The sequence below is a fragment of the Manihot esculenta genome, chromosome 6 (assembly GCF_001659605.2).
Source record: "Manihot esculenta cultivar AM560-2 chromosome 6, M.esculenta_v8, whole genome shotgun sequence".
Taxonomy (NCBI): Eukaryota; Viridiplantae; Streptophyta; class Magnoliopsida; order Malpighiales; family Euphorbiaceae; genus Manihot; species Manihot esculenta.
Window position 1 is genome coordinate 14,490,883 of NC_035166.2, and position 20,339 is coordinate 14,511,221.

The 20,339-nt window shown below is 33.5% G+C and overlaps 2 protein-coding genes across 2 annotated transcripts; one reads left to right on the forward strand and one right to left on the reverse strand.

The window, feature by feature from the left end:
- Positions 1-13,417: 13,417 nt before the first annotated feature.
- Positions 13,418-14,326, reverse strand: LOC110617853. Its single transcript, XM_021760859.1, has one exon. It carries the CDS (start codon positions 14,324-14,326, stop codon positions 13,418-13,420), a length of 909 nt encoding a protein of 302 aa, XP_021616551.1.
- Positions 14,327-18,065: 3,739 nt separating this feature from the next.
- On the forward strand, positions 18,066-19,955 carry LOC110618248 (heptahelical transmembrane protein 1). The gene is made up of 4 exons (XM_021761383.2): positions 18,066-18,437; positions 18,542-18,634; positions 18,792-18,849; positions 18,930-19,955. The coding sequence occupies exons 1-4, from the start codon at positions 18,133-18,135 to the stop codon at positions 19,596-19,598; spliced, it is 1,125 nt and encodes a 374-aa protein (XP_021617075.1). The 5' UTR covers positions 18,066-18,132; the 3' UTR covers positions 19,599-19,955.
- Positions 19,956-20,339: the final 384 nt, after the last annotated feature.

Genomic DNA, 20,339 nt, shown 5'->3' on the forward strand with positions numbered 1-20,339 from the left:
TATTTATAATTTTAAAATGATTTTTTTTATTGTCTAGTTAATTTCTAATAAGTATGTTAATAATTAACTTCATAAATTTAGCTAATTATAACTTTTGAATCTATTGCTTTATAATATTGAAAATGAGTTTTTAAAAATATAAATTATTGTCTGGTTAATTTCTAATAAGCATGTTAATAATTAACCCCATAATTTTAGCTAACTACAAACTTTTAATCTCTTATTTTTATAACAGTAAAAATAAATTTTAAAATTCGAAATTTGAGTTAGATAATCAAATTCAGAAATAAACATATTATGTAATTTTGATTGTATAATTTGAAAAATTAAAAAAAATTATTAAAAAATAATATCGTTTTATTAATAAATTATTATTAATTCATTGAAATTTAATAAATAAACCGCAACAAAATAAACTTTGAGAATCGTAATTAAATGAAAAATAGTGCAAATCTTTCCAAATCAACATCTTGATTTCCTACAAATATATTACCGTTTGTTTCCCAGGAAAATCATTATATATTATTATGTACAAATGGGTTTAAGTTCATTGCGCCAAAAGAAAGATCCACAGTTTCAGTGAAGGAAGAGAGAACCAGAGAGAAAAGATTGATGGGGTTCTCAATCTCATGCCCATACGGGTTTCGCTTTTGTCCTTCTACTACTATCTTCAGAGGAAGTTGGATGGACAAACCTCCTGATTTAGTCATCGACTGTAATATTTATGCTGAGAATCCATGGGAGGTCTTGCACAAGAACAAAGTCAAAAACTTTGATGGCTACTATTATGTTTTCACCAACTTGAAGAAGCTAAGTAAAGCCAAGATTCAGAGAAAGGCTAGTTGTGGGACTTGAAAGGGCCAAAGCACAAAGCGATTCGCTGAATCCAAGGGAAAAACTGGGTGGGCAAGGAAAGATTTAGTTTAGAAAAATGTTGATGCCATTGATCATAACAATGGCCACTAGCTGCTGTTAGAATTGTCAATAGGCAATGAAGGTGCAAGTAATTAGAATTTCTGTAACTTTTTAGTTAATCCCAATTCAAATAATCTTATTCTTGCCGTAATTTGAGTTCAACACAATGGATTCAAAAAATTTAGCATTGTTTTGCAGCTTGATGGTAAACCTGTACTGTTAGAATCTTCAACAAGGATGAAAGAGATCTAACAAAGAAACTACTAAATGAGGGTCTTTCCACTTCTGATGATGATGATGGTAAGGAAGGAGATCCCAGCCCAACAAAGAAGAAGACAAGAGTTGATTTTGAAGGGAAAATTATCAGAAAACAGACATGCGAAAGAAGCATTTCTCTTAAATTGATCAATTCCTTTTATACAGGAGGTTTCAATAACACATGATTAACTAACTAACTATTCTTTAACTAATTTAACAAAATAAAACACATGGACTGTATGATCTGTGCATGAGTTGTACTGTGCTTACTTCTTTTCTTTGTGAGTTTTTTTTTTTTTTTTGAGTTAATATCCCACTATAAGCTGGACTGTGTATGTCTAACAATCTCAACTTGAGTAACATATCTTTAAAATTGGCAACTCCTAAAGGTTTTGTATGAAGATCTGCAAGTTGAGCTCGAGATGAAATGGGAAGTAACTTGACTTCTTGGACTTCATCTCAAATTATGTGACAATCCATCTTAATATGTTTAGTATGCTCATGAAATGTAGGATTTGCTGCAACATGTAGGGCAGATATGGGATATGTAAATCTTGAAAGATATACATGATCCATTGTAACTCATAGGTGGTAGCTGCCAAGGCTCGATATTCTGTTTCACAGAACTTTGTTTCTTTGATTTTCAACTTACTAAGGCTTTACCTAAGAAAATATTATAACGTGACCTTCTAGTGTTTGCACATCCTCCCAATCTAAATCACTAAATGCAGTAAGTTTAAGAGAAGATTTAGCTTGGAGAACAACCCTTGTCCTAAAGAAGCTTTAAGATACCTGAGTATGCAAGGCTTTTTTATGAAGATCAGTTGGTGCCGAAAGAAACTGATTGAGTTGATTGGTTGCAAAATATAGATCGGGTCTAGTGGTTGTTAGATATAAGAGCTTTCCTACTAATTTTTTTGTAAGAGAAAATATCATAAAGAAGCTCTCCTTTATCTTTGGACAACTTGATGGCTGGATCCATTAGAGTTTTAGCAGGCTTGCAGGCCAAATAGCCTGTTTAGAGCAATTCTAATGCATATTTCCTTTGGTAAACAAAAATTCTATCTTTATTTCTCGCAATTTCCAAACCCAGAAAATATTTTAACTTACCTAGGCCTTTAATCTTGAAGGAGGAATCTAAGAACTGCTTCATAGTATTGATTTCTTCTATATTATTTCCAACCAAAATCAAATCACCCACATATACTAGAATTGCTATAAAACATTCTGAATTGTTCTTCACAAATAAAGAATGGTCTTCTTTGACTGGGAATTGCCACTAGAGATTAAAGCTTGGGAAAGCTTGGGAAAGCTTTGAAAACCACTGTTTGCTGGCCTGTTTAAGACCATATAATGACTTCTGTAATTTACATACTTGATTAGGCCTTGTGGCATTGACACCAGGAAGTAGAATCATGTAAATTTCTTCATGCAATTCCCCATATAGAAAAGTATTATTTACATCTAATTGCTGTAAAAACCAACCATTAACAGAAGCAAGAACTAATAAAATTCTTACTATGATCGTTTTAGCAACAGGAGAAAAAGTGTTAAAAAATTCAATTCCTTCGATTTGAGTGTAACTCTTATGGCATTGACACTAGGAAGTAGAATCCTGTAAATTTCTTCATGCAATTCCCCATGTAGAAAAGTATTATTTACATCTAATTGCTGTAAAAACCAACCATTAACAGAAGCAAGAACTAATAAAATTCTTACTATGATCGTTTTAGCAACAGGAGAAAAAGTGTTAAAGAAATCAATTCCTTCGATTTGAGTGTAACCCTTGGCCACCAACCTTGCCTTGTGTCTTTCTATAATTCCATCCGATTTGTATTTGATTTTAAAAATCCATTTATACCCAATAGGAATCTTTCCACTAGGTCAATCAACTAATGACCAGGTCTTATTCTGTTTTAAAGTTTTGAGTTCAGTTTGCATATCTTGTCTCCATTCTTCAATTTTCACAGCTTCACTCTAGGTTTTAGATTCAATATGAGAAGAGATAGATAATGTAACGACCCGAAAATCGGACCGCTACCGGCGCTAGGATCCGGGTCGACTTAAGGCCGCCGGGACTCGTAGCAAGCCAAACATACATCCTGGAAACCTGTTTAATCCCATACATGATCAAGAAAATACATAAAAATTTAAAACCTTTCTTTCAAACATCCAACTCAACCTGAACATATACTGTACATAGTCATAATCATAATTATGATCCCTCTGTGGGACCTCAACAATGCCTCAATGGGCAAATACATCATGAGATGAGTTGGCTTCCATAACATCATAAAACATTTTGATCATGTAATAAAAGGGATACCTCAATACATAATGTCAAGCACAATATCTAATCCTCAATATCATTACACATAACATAACTATAATATACTGAAAACTCTCACATTACATCATAATACAACTGTCATGTCCACAAACTAACTATTACATACACTCTTCATATCTCTGGCTAACCACCTGGTCTACCCTGTACCTGCACATCTGGGGTTAGGGGAGAGGGGTGAGCTACAAAGCCCAGTGAGCAGAATAGAGAAAACATATATTAAAATTTCATGCCATTATGTAATGCAACACATCACAACAAATCACATCTCGGATGGTATTGTCACCAATAGTCCTCTACATAGTCCAACTGTGCCGGGACGTAGAATGGGTACAACCGGTCTTTCCCTTAACATAACATATCATACAGTCCAACTGTGCCAGGGACGTAGAATGGGTACAACCTAGACTTCCTCTTACATCGTGCCAGGGACGTAGAATGGGTACAACCTGGACTTCCATACCATATCATGCCATAACATCATCATATCATATGAGGACTAAAGGATCATCCAATGACCAATCCACATCAACATCATAAATGCAATGCAACATATTCGTGAATACTAATGCAAGCAACCTACTATATCTCATGGCATTCATGATGCATGGATCATGCTCAAAATTCATATTTCATTTATTTTAAAACTTAAAGTTTATTCCACTCACCTCTGGCTAGCTCTAATAAACTCTGTAGCAGCTGGCTCACTGCTGGGGTCCTCGGTTCCTCGGGTCCGAACCTACACAGGTGGACTCCAATGAGGGACCAAACATACATAAACATAACTCTAATATACTCCCCAAAAACCCCCTAAAACATCATGAAAACATCACATAAAAACATGCAACAAATGGCTGAACAGGGCACTTTCGGCGGCAGGTTCGGCGGCCGAAAGTCCCTCCAGAGCCGAAAGTCAGGCAGGTTCGGCGGCACCTTCGGCGGCCGAACCTCCCAGACAGATCCGAAAGTCTTCTTTCGGGGGCAAGCTTCGGCAGCCGAATGCTGCCTCCACAAGGGGGTTCGGCGGCCGAAACTCCCTTCGGCGGCCGAACCTGGTTTCTGCCAGAAGGGCAGAAACTTGGTTCACATGAACCCCTTGCCTCCCAAAACCTCAAATCATGCATAAACTTGTTCTAAAACATGCATAAACACCATATATCACACCTAGGGGTCTCAAACTATCATATACCCCAACTACAACACTTCAAACACACAAAATCAACATACATTGCTCAAATCATCATCAAAACCCATAAACTCAACTTAAAGCCTAACATGCATTTCTACCCCATAAAACAACTTAAAACTTACTTAAAACATATAAGGAGCTTAAGATCGGCTCTTACCTCTTGAAGATTGAGAGGGAGACGACCTAAACTTGGAGATCCACGAAAATGAGCTCCTGAGTTCCCAAAGCTCCAAAACTTGTTTCAAAAGTTCAAAACCTTCAATGCAAGCTTAAAACTCAAGAAAATGGTGGGGATTTGAAGGAAGAACACTAGATTTGGGGAGAGGGAGGTCGGAAGCTAGCTGTGGCCGAAAATGGGAGAAAGCTCGCCCATTTCGGCTAAGTGCCCCTTTTATAGTGGCTGGCCAGACCACGTTCGGGGGCCGAACTTGCCTCCGCATGCATGCCATGTTCGGCGGCCGAACTTGACTTTCGGCGGCCGAACCTGAACTTCCCTCACTCATGCTTTCGGGGGCCTAACGTGCCTCCAAAACGCATGCATGTTCGGCGGCCGAACTTGACTTTCGGCGGCCGAACCTGGGTCTTCCTCCAAAGACTTTTCATGCAAAAACTCATTTAAAAACATACTTAAAATTATTAAAAACATGAAAACATATCATAAAAACATACTTTTACCCTTCTAGAGGTTTCCGACATCCGGGATTCCACCGGACGGTAGGAATTCCGATACCGGAGTCTAGCCGGGTATTACAGATAAAACATAATGAAGATGTGTAGAAGAAAAAACTGTTGGGAAATCCCGAGATTATTGCAATCCAAATTGCGCAGCGAAAAAATAAAAATCTCGGATTTCCTTTTTCCAGAATCCGAGTGCTTCGTTTAATTCACAAGAAGGATATGAGATTAACATGTTAATCTCGTCGAGAAGATACAATGTTGGACTGATGGTGCTGCTTTTTCAAACGAACACCCTCTATGGTATCCACACGAACGTCTTCTATCCTTCTAGAGTGCTAGCTCTCTCAAAGATAGATAGATTATGTGCTCCACAATCTGCAGCTTTTTAGAATGAGTTTTCTCAAAAATATCTCTTTTCCACAATTCGTAGAAGGGGTATTTATATGTTTTAGTCTTTTGTTTTTCCCACAACTCCTTTTCCTAAAAAGAATTGTGTTTTTCCCACAGCTCCTTTTCCTAAAAGGATTTGTGTTCATAACCCACTATCATAATCTCGCAGATACTCAAATATCTTATGTGATAGAGTTCTTTATCTGTAACAGTTATAGATAGACTGCAGATCTTTTAAATATTATTATCTCATAATAATAAATGATTAATAATAATAACACTTTATTATTATTAATTATATTAATGGGCTTTGGGCTTTTAGCCCATTAATATGACACGGCACATCAACAACGTTCTTTTATGTGTGACCCAATAGACTCACATTAATTGGCAATAGGCCCAGTCTCATAAGACCTATAAGTCATAAGTGACCTCTAGCAAGACATTATGACTACCCAACTAATATGAGGATCAATAGTCCGATAAAGCCTAATAAATAGAACATGAATTAATCCCTTTGTCACACGATATCTAGTTTGAATATAAGTCATGGTCAATGTCAAACTTATAATGTTCAAACTTATGATTTCTCGATCTCTAAGTAGACTGATAAATTCAAATGATATTGATCATACTATCAATTCATTTGAGCACGGCCATGCATTTCTCAGTCTCACTTATCGAAAGGCCCATAAGATATCTTTCTCAGAGAGAGGGACAAATCCTATCTTGATTGTTCAATATCCTCTATATAATTTCTATTATGCTCAATCATAACCTTTATAATTGTCCGATTAAAGACAATGTTTGGTTATGTCAAAACATAATAGTCCTTATGTTGAAAACTATGACAATATCAAGTCAAAGGATTAAGACATAACTACTTTGAGATTCACTTATGACAATAACCTATGTAGTGATCTCAATGCGGGTCCATCCAATACTTTGTTCTCTAACAAGTATCTATGATTATTGAATTATATCAACATATACATAATCATCTTATGATTATCAATCAATAATCATACTAGTTATATTTTATTATTATCAACATAATAATAAGTAACCAGGGATGATAATTATTATTATGTAACATGCAAAAAAATAATAATGATAAAAAATCTCTTTTATTAATAACCAAACGACATACAAAAAAGGTCCAAGATAATGGCCTAGGGCATATACACTAACAAAAATATCATAAGATATAACAAAAGATAATGAATATAAAATATTTGACTTATGTTGAGTCTGACCATGAGTTGATGAAGTCATATTGCAATTGGTAATCTTGCAAATATGCAGGTGCTCTTCTTTGTCTAGTAGGAAATCTAGACTGAATGAAAGGGATGTGAGGGCTTGCATCAAAATTTGTGACAATAGGAAGATCTTGATACTCAATAGAAGATTGAACAAGTTGAGGGACTAGATTAGAAGATAAATTAAAATAAGAAAAAATATGTTCTTGAAAAGTCACATTTCTGAACACAAAAACTTCTCTACTATTGAGGTCCATAACCATATAGCCTTTAGTTCCATCTTTATAACCAACAAATAAGCATCTCTTTGCTTTTGGATCAAATTTGGATCTCCCTACAATAAAAGTAGATGCATAACATAATGATCCAAATACCTTTAATTGAAGGTAATTTGGGGAATGAAGATATAATAGTTCAAATGGAGATTTTTCCTAAAATAATGGAGTGGCCAGCCTATTGATGAGAAACACAACATGAACTATAGAGAAAGTCTAGAAACTTTTAGGTAGATTAGACTGAAATAAAAGAGCCCTTGCAACATTGAGAATATGCTGGTATTTTCTTTCAGCAATTGCATTTTGTTGAGGAGTTTCAATACAAGTGGTTTGATGAAGAATACTTTTGCTTTTGTAATATTGATCCATAGAAAATTCAAGGCCATTGTCACTTCTTATCTTTCAACTTTGGTGTCAAACTGTCTTTCTATCATTTGGATAAAATTCTATAGTAATTGCCTATGTTTCATTAAAAAAACCCAAATGTATCTGTTGTGATCATTTACAACTGTGAGGAAATACTTGTGACCATTTATTGAAGTAATAGAGAAATGTCCCCATATATCTACATGTATTAATTCAAAGGATTGAACAGATTTAGGTTGACTAATAGGAAAAGATATCCCCTTTTGTTTTGCTAGAGAACAAACATTGCATGAATGAGAGTTATAGTCAATAGAAATGAATGGACATGTAGAATGCAAAGTAGATAGTCTACTATAGGAAGAATGTCCAAGCTTATAATGCCAGACATTAAAGGGTAAGGGCCTAGCATTTACCACAATAGCTTTATTAGGAAAGTTAGACTTGTGCTGGACATATAAATCTCCTTTTTCTTCAGCTATACCAATCCTCTACCAGATATTCAAATCCTGGATGAAACATATTTTATCACAAAATATTAAGTAACAATGAATACTAGATATGAGTTTTGTTATTGAAATGAGGTTGAAAGTAAAATTTGGTATGTAAAGGACATTTGTTAAGTAAAGACATGAACTAAGTTGAACAATTCCTAAATAATTAGTGAGACTATCACCATTAGACAGCTTGATAGAAACATGTAAAATTTTCTTGTAAGAAGTAAAATATGCCATAGAAAAATATATATGATCTGTGGCCCCACTATTTAGAATCTAATCTTGAGAACTACAAGAATAATTGGGTGACACAGAATTACCTTTTCCAGTGGAGACAGTAGTGTTAATAGAACTAATTTGGTTTGTTACATGAGAAGAAAAAGGAGCCGTTGTTGGTTAAAACAATGCCAGTAGTTATTGAATCTAGTTTTGAGTAAAAGGAGCTCCATATGATTGCTTGAAAGAATTGGATTGATTAATCTTAGGTTGATTATTTTCAAAAGCTTGTAAGTTTTCTTGAATAGAAGCTTGATTTATAAAAGAACCAGCTTTCTTGAATTCAAAATTCTTGAACTTGTAACCAGGAGGGAATCCATGCTTTTTATAACAAGTTTCTACTGTTTATGTGCAGATCTTTACATTACCATAAAAATTTCTTGTAAATTGACTATAACTTTGTTCTCTGCCAAAACTTTTTTGAAGATTACTTTTTACACTATTCATCTTAGTGCTAGCAAATACTTTGACAGTTTCACCAAAAGCCATTTGCCTTTCTTTTTGAATTATCAATGAGAAGACTTTATTCAAGGAAGGCAAGGGGTCCATGATCATGATCTGAGATCTTGCAGTAACATAACTATCATTCAAGCCTTTAAGAAAAAGTATTACATAATCATTCTTTTGATAAGTATAGAACCTCTCTACTGCACCATAATTGCAAGGATTTGAGGAATAAAATGAATTTTAATCAATTCATCAAATAGTATTTTTAATTGAGTAAAATATTCAGTAACCGATAAATCACCCCGTTTGAAGTTATTTATTTCTTCCTGTAGGTTTGAAATTATGAAAATATCTCGTTGATAGAATCTTTCTTTCAGATTTTTCCACACGTCAACTGCAGAATCTATCCATATAATGCTTTGAGCAATGGAATGTAACAATGATCTTATGATCCAAGAAACAACCATTGTATTACATCTTTCTCAAGCAGATCTCATCGAGTCTGTTACAGTAGGCATTGGTAATGTACCATCAATAAATCTCACCTTGTTTTTTGATAGACAAGCCATTTTCATAGAACATGCCCAAGAATGATAATTCTTTTCATCAAGAACAGGAGAAACTAAGACTAAAGATGAATTCACATTATGATGAAGAAAATAAGGGTTGGAAGGGTTTTGAAAATGATCATTAATCTGGTTTACAATAGTTTGTTGAATAGCCATTTGAGAATCAAGAAAGTATTTTAAAAGATTTGAGAAAGTCAAGAAAATTACTGTGATACCATAACAGATATGCAGAAGAAACATTTCTCTTAGATTGAGCAATTCCTTTTATACAGTAAGTTTCAATAACCCATGATTAACTAACTAACTAACTATTCTTTAACTAATTTAATATAATAAAACACATGGGCTGTATGATCTATGCATGAGTTGTATTGTGTCTGTTGTGCTTATTTATTTTCTTTATGAGCTTTTTTCTGAGTCAATAAATATTGAGCGTGGGAGCTTTAATTTCAATCTTTCAAATTTGATAGTGCACAATCTCCTGTTCTTGTAGTTTTTCAGTTTTCAAATGGCATCCCACAACCATTAGAATTCAATTTTGACTCTCTTTCAAATATGATATTTAAGCAAAATGGTGGCCGAAGATGGAGTTGCAGTTTTAGCACAGGAACAAATCAATTATAATGTTGTGTCTTTTCCATTAGATTATCATCAAATACTACCCATCTTTTCGAATAAAGATATTGAGATCAGAACTAAGCTTAATAAAGAAAATATTGAAAGTTGTGGCTTCTTGTTGTAGTTTAGTAATTGGGAAAGTTATATTTATTTGAATTCCAAAACTGCAAATTTATAGAGTTACAGCAAAACTTAGAATAGCTAAAAACTAGTGACCACTACTGCCACTTCTTGCTTAACAATAAAACAAAAAATCTTGCTGAAAAGCAGCTAAAGAATATGACAATCCCAAAGACCAGGACTATATGAAACAGGTCCTGATTCACTTGCTCACATTCTCCTCCTGGATCAGGAGCTGCATACCCCCAGCTTCTCTTTGAGAAATTCAAATCTGCTAACATGAAGTGATTTTGTAAATATTTCTGCGATCTGATTTTCTGTGTTGCAGTACACTAACTTCACTTCGCCACTGTTTTAGACTTCTCTCAAGTAATAAAACTTAACATTAAAATGCTTAGTTCTTCCATGGAACACTGGATTTTGAGATATAGTTATGGCAGCTTGGTTATCTACAAATATCACAGTGCTGTCATCTTCCTTCAGCTGCAAATCCACCATAATCTTCCTAAGCCATAGTGCTTGATTAGCGGCAGCTGTTGCTGCTATGAACTCAGCTTTCGCAGTTGATTGTGCCACAATCTCCTGTTTCTTGGAACACTAAGAAAAGCACCCTGACCCAAAAGTAAAACAATAACCAGAAGTGCTTTTCATATCATCAAAAGACCCTACCCAATCACTGTCAGAATATCCATGAAGCTTGAAATTCTGACTTTTGTTGAATTTAACACCATAGTCTTGAGTTCCTTTGAGATATCTAAGCACACGTTTAGCTGCCATCATGTGTATTTTGCTAGCACAATTCAGAAACCTGGATAGGACACTTACAGGATTCAAAATGTCAGGTCTTATTGTTGTAAGATACATTAAACATCCAATCAGGCTTCTATACACTCCTTCATCAGCACGTTCAGCTCCATCTTCTTTCTGCAACTTCTCTTTTTGATTCATTGGAGTATTCATGCTTTTGCATTCACCCATTCTGAATCTCTTCAGAATTTCCTTCAAGTACTTCTTTTGACATATAAAAATTTCATTCTGAACTTGCTTTATTTTCATTCCGAGAAAATAATTCATTTCACCAAGGTCTGTCATGTCAAAAACTTTCATCATCTCTTGCTTGAATTCTTCAATCTTTGCAACATTATTACCTGTAACAAGCAAATCGTCTACATAGAGAGAGATGATTACAATTTCAGAATCAACCTTTTTAACATACAAAGTTAATTCACTTAAGCTTTTTTCAAAGCCTAATTTCAGCAAATAATCATCTATTCTGCTGTACCAAGCTCGTGGAGCTTGTTTTAGCCCATAAAAAGCCTTTTTTAACAAGTAGACCTTTTCTTCATGTCCGGGCACAGTAAAACCTTCGGGCTGCTCAATAAAAATTTCTTCTTGCAAAGTACCATTCAAAAAAGCCGATTTCACATCAAGCTAAAAAAGCTTCCAACCTTGTTGTGCCGCCAACGCCAACAGTATTCTGATTGTGTCCAGCCTTGCTATGGGAGCAAAAGTTTTAGAAAAATCTACTCCCCAAATTTGTGCATAGCCCTTCACCACTAGCCTTGCTTTATGCTTGTTCAATGAGCCATCAGGATTTAGCTTTTTCCTGAAAACCCATTTCACCCCAATTACTTTTCTATCTTGAGGTCTTTCTACTAGCTCCCATGTTTGATTTTTTTTCTATCATAGCCAGCTCCTCCTCCATTGCTTTCACCCAATTTTTGCTTCCTCATAACTAGTTGGTTCAAAAACAGCAATGTTGCACCTTTGATAAATGTCTGAGAGTGTTCTTGTTTCCCTGACAGGTTAATCATATTCTAGTTCATCAGGAACAAAGGATACAATCTGTTTTTTTATTTGAGACTCCTCATTCCAGTCTCATTATTCACTTTCAAGGAATTGAACATCTCTGCTGGTTATAATTTTTTTTGTCCGAGGAAGAAAAATTCTATAGGCTTTAGACACCGAACTGTAACCAACAAAAACTCCTACTTCAGCCTTCTCATCAAGTTTGTCTCTTTTAAACTGTGGAACATGTGAAAAACAGAGACAACAAAAAATTTTAAGATTGGTTAAAGCAGGTTTGACTCCACGCCAAGCTTCATATGAAGTTTTCTTTCCCACTGCTCTTGTAGGCAGTCTATTCAGCAAGAAAACAACAGTATTTGCCCCCTCTGCCCAGAATTTTTTTGAAAGATTTTTCTCATGCAACAAGCACCTGGTCATCTCAATAATGATTCTGTTTTTTCTTTCACTGACCCCATTTTGCTGTGGAGAATAGGGGACAGTGAGTTGGTGCTCAATTCCAGCTTCTTCATAAAATAAATTGAATTTCTCCGACGTATATTCAATGCCATTATTTGATCTAATGACCTGAATTCTGCAGCCACTTTGGTTTTCAATCCAATTTTTAAACTTTATGAAAATTTCAGCAACCTCCGATTTAAATTTCATAAAGTATATCCAGCACATTCTTGTTAAATCATCAATAAAGACTATGTAATATCTGCTGCCATTTAGTGAAGGAGTTGACTGTGGACCACATAGATCAGTATGAATTAGCTGCAATTTCTCTGTAGCTCTCCATGTAGATGTTCTGAATGGAAATCTAATTTGTTTCCCAAGCATACAAACTTTGCAACTTGTGAGATGCTCCTCCAGGTTCAGTAGACCTCTTACAAGATCATTTCTCTGCATGAACAGCAAAGCTTGATGATGAAAATGCCCCATTCGTTTGTGCCAAGTGTCTGCGGAAGTAAATTGACACGGAAAAGCCGTTTGCTCCTCCTCCAAAGGATTCAGAGAAAAACTTATTTGCCGCATCTTAATTCTGAACAATTCTTGACCTCTAGGATCAGAGATCAGACACATTTTATTTTCAAACACAAGCTTGAATTCTTTCTCCAGCAACTGTCCCACACTTAGCAAATTTTGGTCAATTTCAGGAACATACAGAACTTCTGAAATTATTTTAATACCAGTAGGGCTTTCAATGGCTACCGTCCCTTCTCCTTCTACTGTGATGTAATCTCCATTTCCAATTCTGACCCTTGAACTTGCAAATTTGTCAAGCTCTCTAAACAGCTCCTCATAATTGGTCATATGGTTTGTACAACCACTATCAACAAGCCAATTTTTGCTTGATGTCTTTGACGCAAAACATGAAGCAACAAAGAGTTGTGCCGGCTCTTATTGAGTTGCAACTTGAGCTTCACCCTACTGTTGTGTTTCTTTCTCTTTGCAAATTATCTCCGCATGCCCAAGCTTCTTACACTTTCTACATCTCATGTCAGGCTTTCTCCAACACTTGTAATGAGGATGGTTTTTTCTGCCACAATGCTGACAATGAGGGAATTTTCCTCCTTTGCTGCTAGTGTTGGAGTTGCTTTCAGTGGCAGCATTTTCTGAATTGCCTGCTGCTCCTTTCTTTCCTCTCCACTTTTTGTTTTTATCTCCAGAATTCTGCTGCCATTTGGCTTGTAAATCTCCCTCCGTGGTTCCTTTTTGTCTCATCATTCTTCTTTGTTCCTGTGCCTGCAACGCACTTACTAATTCTGCCAAAGTGATATTTGACGGATCTTTAGTATTTTCCAAAGAAGCAATAGTTGCCTCATATCTTTCAGGTAAGGATACAAGTATTTTTTGAACAATTCTATTGTCCATAAATTTATCTCCAAGTATCCTTACCTTATTTGCAATGCCAGACAGCCTCTCTACATACACTTTGACCGTTTCTGACTCCTTCATTTGCTGCATTTCAAATTCCCTAACCAGATTCAGCACCTTCATTCCTCTGATTCTTTCATCTCCTTTATATTCTTTCTTCAGAAAATCCCAGATGGCTTTAGCTGAACCAAATGACATGACCTTACTGAAGATGTTAGGAGAAACTACAGCAAAAAGACAATTCTTCGCTTTGGATTTTTTAGTCTTTTTCTCCTTGTGTGTTTTGATCTGAGCCACTATTGGGTTTCCTGGTAAAGGAGGTACCTCATAATCCTCCTCTATAGCATCCCACAAATCACACGCTTCCAAAAAAGCTTCCATTCTTACTGCCCACACCTGGTAGTTCTCTCCATCAAACACTGGTGGAGCCACCACTAAGAAAGAACTCTCTCCTTCCATTAAAAAATTCCTTACAGCAGTAGAATTTTAGATAAACACTCAGAAAAAAAACTCACAAGTCACTCAGAAAGAACTCTCACAGATCCCGTAAGAAATAGGGCTCTGATACCACTGTTGTAGTTTAGTAATTGGGAAAGTTATATTTATTTGAAATCTAAAACTGCAAATTTATAGAGTTACAGCAAAACTTAAAATAGCTAAAAACTAGTGACCACTACTGCCACTTTTTGCTAAACAATAAAACAAAAAATCTTGCTGAAAATCAGCTAAAGAATAGGACAATCCTAAAGACTAGGACTACATGGAATAGGTCCTGATTCACTTGCTAACACTTCTCTTCTTCAACTTTGATAGTAGATAGAACTCAAGTTATCTCCCAGTACCATTAGATATGATGTACCCTTGATTTCCTTTACCAAATTAGATTTTTGAGTAAGCAATGCCTGAAGATGGAGATGCAGCTTCACTAACAGAGGAAGAAATCAATTCCATTATTCTCTATTTTCTATCTCATTAGGATATAACATCTCTCATTTCTCTCAGGTCTTAATGTTGGTATCAGAATTTCCCTTGAAAAAGGGCTTGATAAAATTCTAACAAAGAACATGTAGGATAATGGCTTTTTGTATTCTTCCTTGCCATCTCTCCTAAGCAAGATGACCGTGAAGATGACAACTTCAGGCCATCCAATCTATAAGACTTATTTTTCTATAGGAGAGTGTTATAGGCACATTGACTTTTTATGACGGTGCACTTAGCCACTTAATAATTGTTCATTGAGATTTTGTTAGATAAAATTATTTTTTTTAATAGAAAAAAGCATGGTTTTATATGTTGTTAAAAAGGTGCAATTTAAAATAAGCTATTTTGTTATTTTAGTATTCTTATTACTAAAACAACTAAGCAACCCACTTGCATCGATTCGAGCCACCGCTTAACCACTCCTCATTAAACCAAGGAACAATAGAGACACCAAGACCGATTTTGTGTCTCTCTACCAGAAAGAAACACCTAACAAGCAATCTGTAAACTTAGCTTCAATCAAGATCAAGAGAGTCTACATCGACAAATTGAGAGAAAAAAGCCGACGCCGCTAGAAGGCACGCTCTTCGGCGACCTTATCGTGCCTTTCGAGAACTCATCTCCACGCACTACCTTTGCTAACCATTGTTTGGACCTAGTCATTGAAAAACATCGATATGGGGCTTGCATGCAACCAAGAAAAAAAGCCAAGACATAAACAAATATCATAATTAAACCATTGGATCTACCAATAAAATACCAGAAAATACACTCCAAAAAGGAAATATTTAAATAAACCTTTAATCAACTACTAAGATCTACCAAACAAAAGAATATATACAAATCACACGAAGGTGGCGAGGGTAATCCACACTCCACACTCCAGGGCAGCAAGGAGATAGATGTCTCCTGCCCAACAGAAGTCTTCCTGCCCAGATAGAGCAGGGAGAAACTGATTATGTAATAGACGAAAGGGAGATGAAGATGTTCGAAAAAGAAAAATGTAAAAGAGAGAGAAAATCTCTCTTTAGAAATATGACTCTACTTTGAAAAGCAGGTAGGAAGGTTATATGATTTTGAGCTTTTAGTCATCTTTTATTTTTAGTTTTGTTTCTAAACCGTAATGAATCTTAGCCCAATTTACCTTTCATTAAAGATATGAAAAAAAAGGAAAAAATTGTTTGGGACATTATTGCTGTATAATTCTATGCAAAGAAATTTTTTTTTTTTTTTAAATGCTCCGATTGTATGTTCTCGAAAAAAGAAAACTTATTTTCTGAGATTTAACATACTTAAATTTATTTATTTTTTACTAATTAATTTTATTAAGTAGAAAGTTGTTTTCTAAATTTTAAGTGTATTAATATAACTAAACTTTGAATATATATAAATGGGTAAGCAGTTTGGTTCCTCTACTTCAGTGGAATTTAAAGTTTGGTTCCTCTACTTTTAGAATGTAAAGTTTAGTTATTTTTAAAATTCTATTATTGAATTATTTCAAAAAAGAAATTATATTTATTGAATTTTTAACATTTAAAAAATTAATAATTTAATATTGATAGTCAAATCATAATTATTAAAAATGATCAAAATACTTTTAATATATATTTTCATCCACAACAATAAAATCCCGTAAATTTAATTAAATCTATCTATAGTTTTTCATTTTATTTCAGTATTATTGCAAATTTAACCATAAATTTATACTATTTATAAATAATTACTTATAATTTTACTTATTGATCTTAAATAATATACTTATTTAAAATAAATTCTTATATTTTTATAAATTATTCTTAAATGTTTTAATTATTTATAAGTAAATATCTAAAATTTTACAAGTTGATCCAAAATAAAATAGTTATTTACAAATAAATCCTTATATTTTATAAATTAATTCTGAATGTTCTAATTATTAACAAATATTCCCTGTAATTTTACAAATCAATCCCTATATATTATAATTATTTATGAATAAGAATTTATATTTTAAAAATTGATCCTTATATTCTACAAATTAATTGCTATATATTTTAGTTATTTGCAGATAATCCTTATTATAATTTAAATTAATCCCTATATACTATAAAAATTTATTAATATTCTTTACTTTTTACAATGGGAATAAAAATAATATTTTTTAAAAAATATTTTTCAAATATAAATTTTTTTCATAAAATAAATAAAATCTTAATTATAAAAATATATAATAAAATATAATTAATTTATATATTATTATAGTTTTAAAAAAATTGAATAATAATTTTAAAATAATAAAAAAATATATAGACAAAAATTATAAAACGGAGAAAATAATATAAAGAGATATTTTACTGTATTTATATATTTATCTTATATTTAATAAATATTTTCCTTATTTTTTTAATTTACTTGAACCTAAAATTTATTAAATTAAAAAAAATTACTAACAAAAATTTTAATGATTTAATTTAATTTAAATTTTCAATTAAGAATTAAGGTGGAAGAAAATGATGTCAATTTCTTCGTAGCTTTCTTAGCTGCAATTAGTGTCTTTAAATGCAATTAAGCACTTGAGAAATTAAATTTAACTTTGAGCAATCTCAGAATGAGCAAGCAGAGAGCATTAAATCCAGGCGTTGATGGAGTGGCAATAGCAAAATTAGAAAAAGGGTTAATTAAAGCTCAACAAGCAAACCACTAATGCAAGAAAAGCTTTGTGTGTGGTTAAGTTTGGAGTGTCTTTAAAGCTCATGAATTTTGCTTTATTTTTTTTTTTAAATTTACTTAAAAAAGCGATCTACAATAAATTAAAAAAAAAAAAAAAAAAAAGAGGTGTGGAGTTCGGCCGCCTATACGCTATACCTCACTGGTAGAGATAGGTTGCCTAATCACGGTAGCTAAACCCATAATTTAATATTTATAATTTTATAATTTAAATTACCTATTTTATTATAAAATAAAATAAAATTTTAGCTGTGAATTTAAATCTCAACTGTTATACTGTAAATTACCCTTAAAAACAAAAGAAAAAGAAAGAAAAGGCCACACGGTAGGCAAGTAAATAACGGCTGAGGCTCCACAACATAAGCACATGCTTTGGTTTTATTGGTAACCTAACGACGTGTACGCTTTCTCCTGCATGCAACCCCACCCTGCACCCTTTTTAATATAATTTATTTATTTAGAGAAAAACCCACAACTCTTTAAATTTATGCAATAAGTTGTTACATCCTCCGCAACTCCCATTTTATAAACTAAACCCAAACCCAAATAAGACCAAATCAAACCAACCTTTCTCTTCTATGGATGTTGGTGTTTTCTTTCAAAGAAAACCCAAGAAAATGGATTTCCATCAAACACCTCGTTCTCACGACGTCGTTTCTCCTCAAAAAGCTTACAAGAATAAGGACGATGAAGGTCTTGATCTTCATAACCATGGCACTCTGCATAAAGGGATCAAACGCTACGATTTAAAGTCGTTTTGGGAGCTTCCAGATCACATGAAGGATAATGAGTTCATACTGAATTACTACCGTGTCTGTTGGCCTCTTAAGGAAGCTCTCTTTAGCATTTTTCGTTGGCATAATGAAACGCTTAATGTCTGGACGTAAGTGACGATGATCAATGTCTCTGCTTAATTATTTAATCTTTTTTCTGTATTTTTAATATAATTCTTTCTTAGTTTTTAAGAATCAATGTCTGAATTTGCAGGCATCTCATTGGTTTTTTACTGTTTTTGGGGTTGACCATGGCGAACATAATGCAAGTTCCTCAGATAGCGGATCTTCTCTGTCTGTTTACCAGGTTTGTTTCAGTTTATATTTTTTCAATTTCTTTTAAAATTCTAAATTATTGATAATTGGGAAAATTGTTTTGTAACAGTAAGAATCAAATCCCCTTTTTTTTTTTTTTTTTTAATTTTCAAAGCAATGACGTAAACTGAAAATTTTTGGTCTTGAAGGTCAATTCTTACAAGTGCAGAGGCAAATTTTTCCCATAATTCAGAGGAATTGTTCTTGGTAAGTCACTTTGCATATACATTCAATGTTCTAGAAACACACATCTCTCCATTATCACCTTCTTTACTTTATACATGCAGGGGACAAGAGAACTCGTGGATTTGAAGCTGATAACATCTTCAAAAACAATAACACCGCCGGTAACGACGGTCACTCGGTGGCCATTCTTTGTATTCTTGGGCGGTTCTATGTTCTGCCTCCTCTCAAGCAGCATTTGCCACCTTTTCTCTTGCCATTCACGTACTCTAAACATTTTCTTACTACGTATAGACTACGTGGGCATTACTACAATGATCATAACCTCATTTTTTCCTCCGATCTATTACATCTTCCTATGTGACTCACACTGGCAATACATCTACCTCGGTGGAATCACAGCAATGGGGATGTTTACCATCTTAACGTTGCTTTCTCCGTCGCTTTCGACCGGAAAATTTCGAGCTTTTCGAGCTCTTCTCTTCTCTTCAATGGGGTTCTTTGGCATGATCCCTGCAGTACATGGTACAATTGTGAATTGGACTAATCCCAAACGCAATACACTATTAGCTTATGAATGTTCCATGGCTTTATTTTACTTGGTCGGAACTGGATTTTACGTTAGCCGGATTCCAGAGAGGTTTAAGCCTGGATGGTTTGATTTAGCCGGACATAGTCATCAGATTTTCCATGTTTTTGTGGTATTGGGAGCATTGGCTCACTATGGTGCTACGCTTGTATTCTTGGAGTATCGTGACCACGTGGGATGCTAATGCTAAGTAATTAATTAAATTAAAATTGATATATACCCATTTAGGTAATTTATTTTTTTTAATTTTTTAAATATAATCAAGTTTATAATTGTGGTTTTATATATAAGGTGGTTTTAGAGTTTTTGTTATTTGAAATTTTTTATTCATTATTATTTCCACTATGGAAGGAAGGAAGGAACGAAGGAATTGTTGTATGGTTTGTTTCCTCTGTAACTAAGTATATCAATGAATTTATTGGATGTTATAATGTCTTGTAATGATATTATCAAAAGTCTACAAGACATTATTAACAATTGTTTGTTGTAATAATAAGGGTTATTATATTTTTAAGACAGAATTCAATTTTGATATTTAATATTTCAAAGTGTAAAATAATGCTAATATTATAATAGAAACGTGTCCTTAACAAATATTGATTTTATTTATAAAGATTCAACTTTCAATCTGAAAAATAATTGTCGAATATTATATTTCAATACTTATTGATTATACTCTCTTTATTAATTAATAATAATATATAAATATTATAAAATTTATTCATTGCATATTAAATTTTCTAGTATAATATCTTATTTTAAAAAAAAGCATATTGATAAAAATTTACTAAATATTTAATGTAAACTAGACACCATTAGCTATCCACTAATAAATCATATAACAAAAATTAATATGATTGTAAATAATCTTATTATTGTCCTGGCTCTCTATTTTAATATATATTAAAGTATAGTTATAGATGTA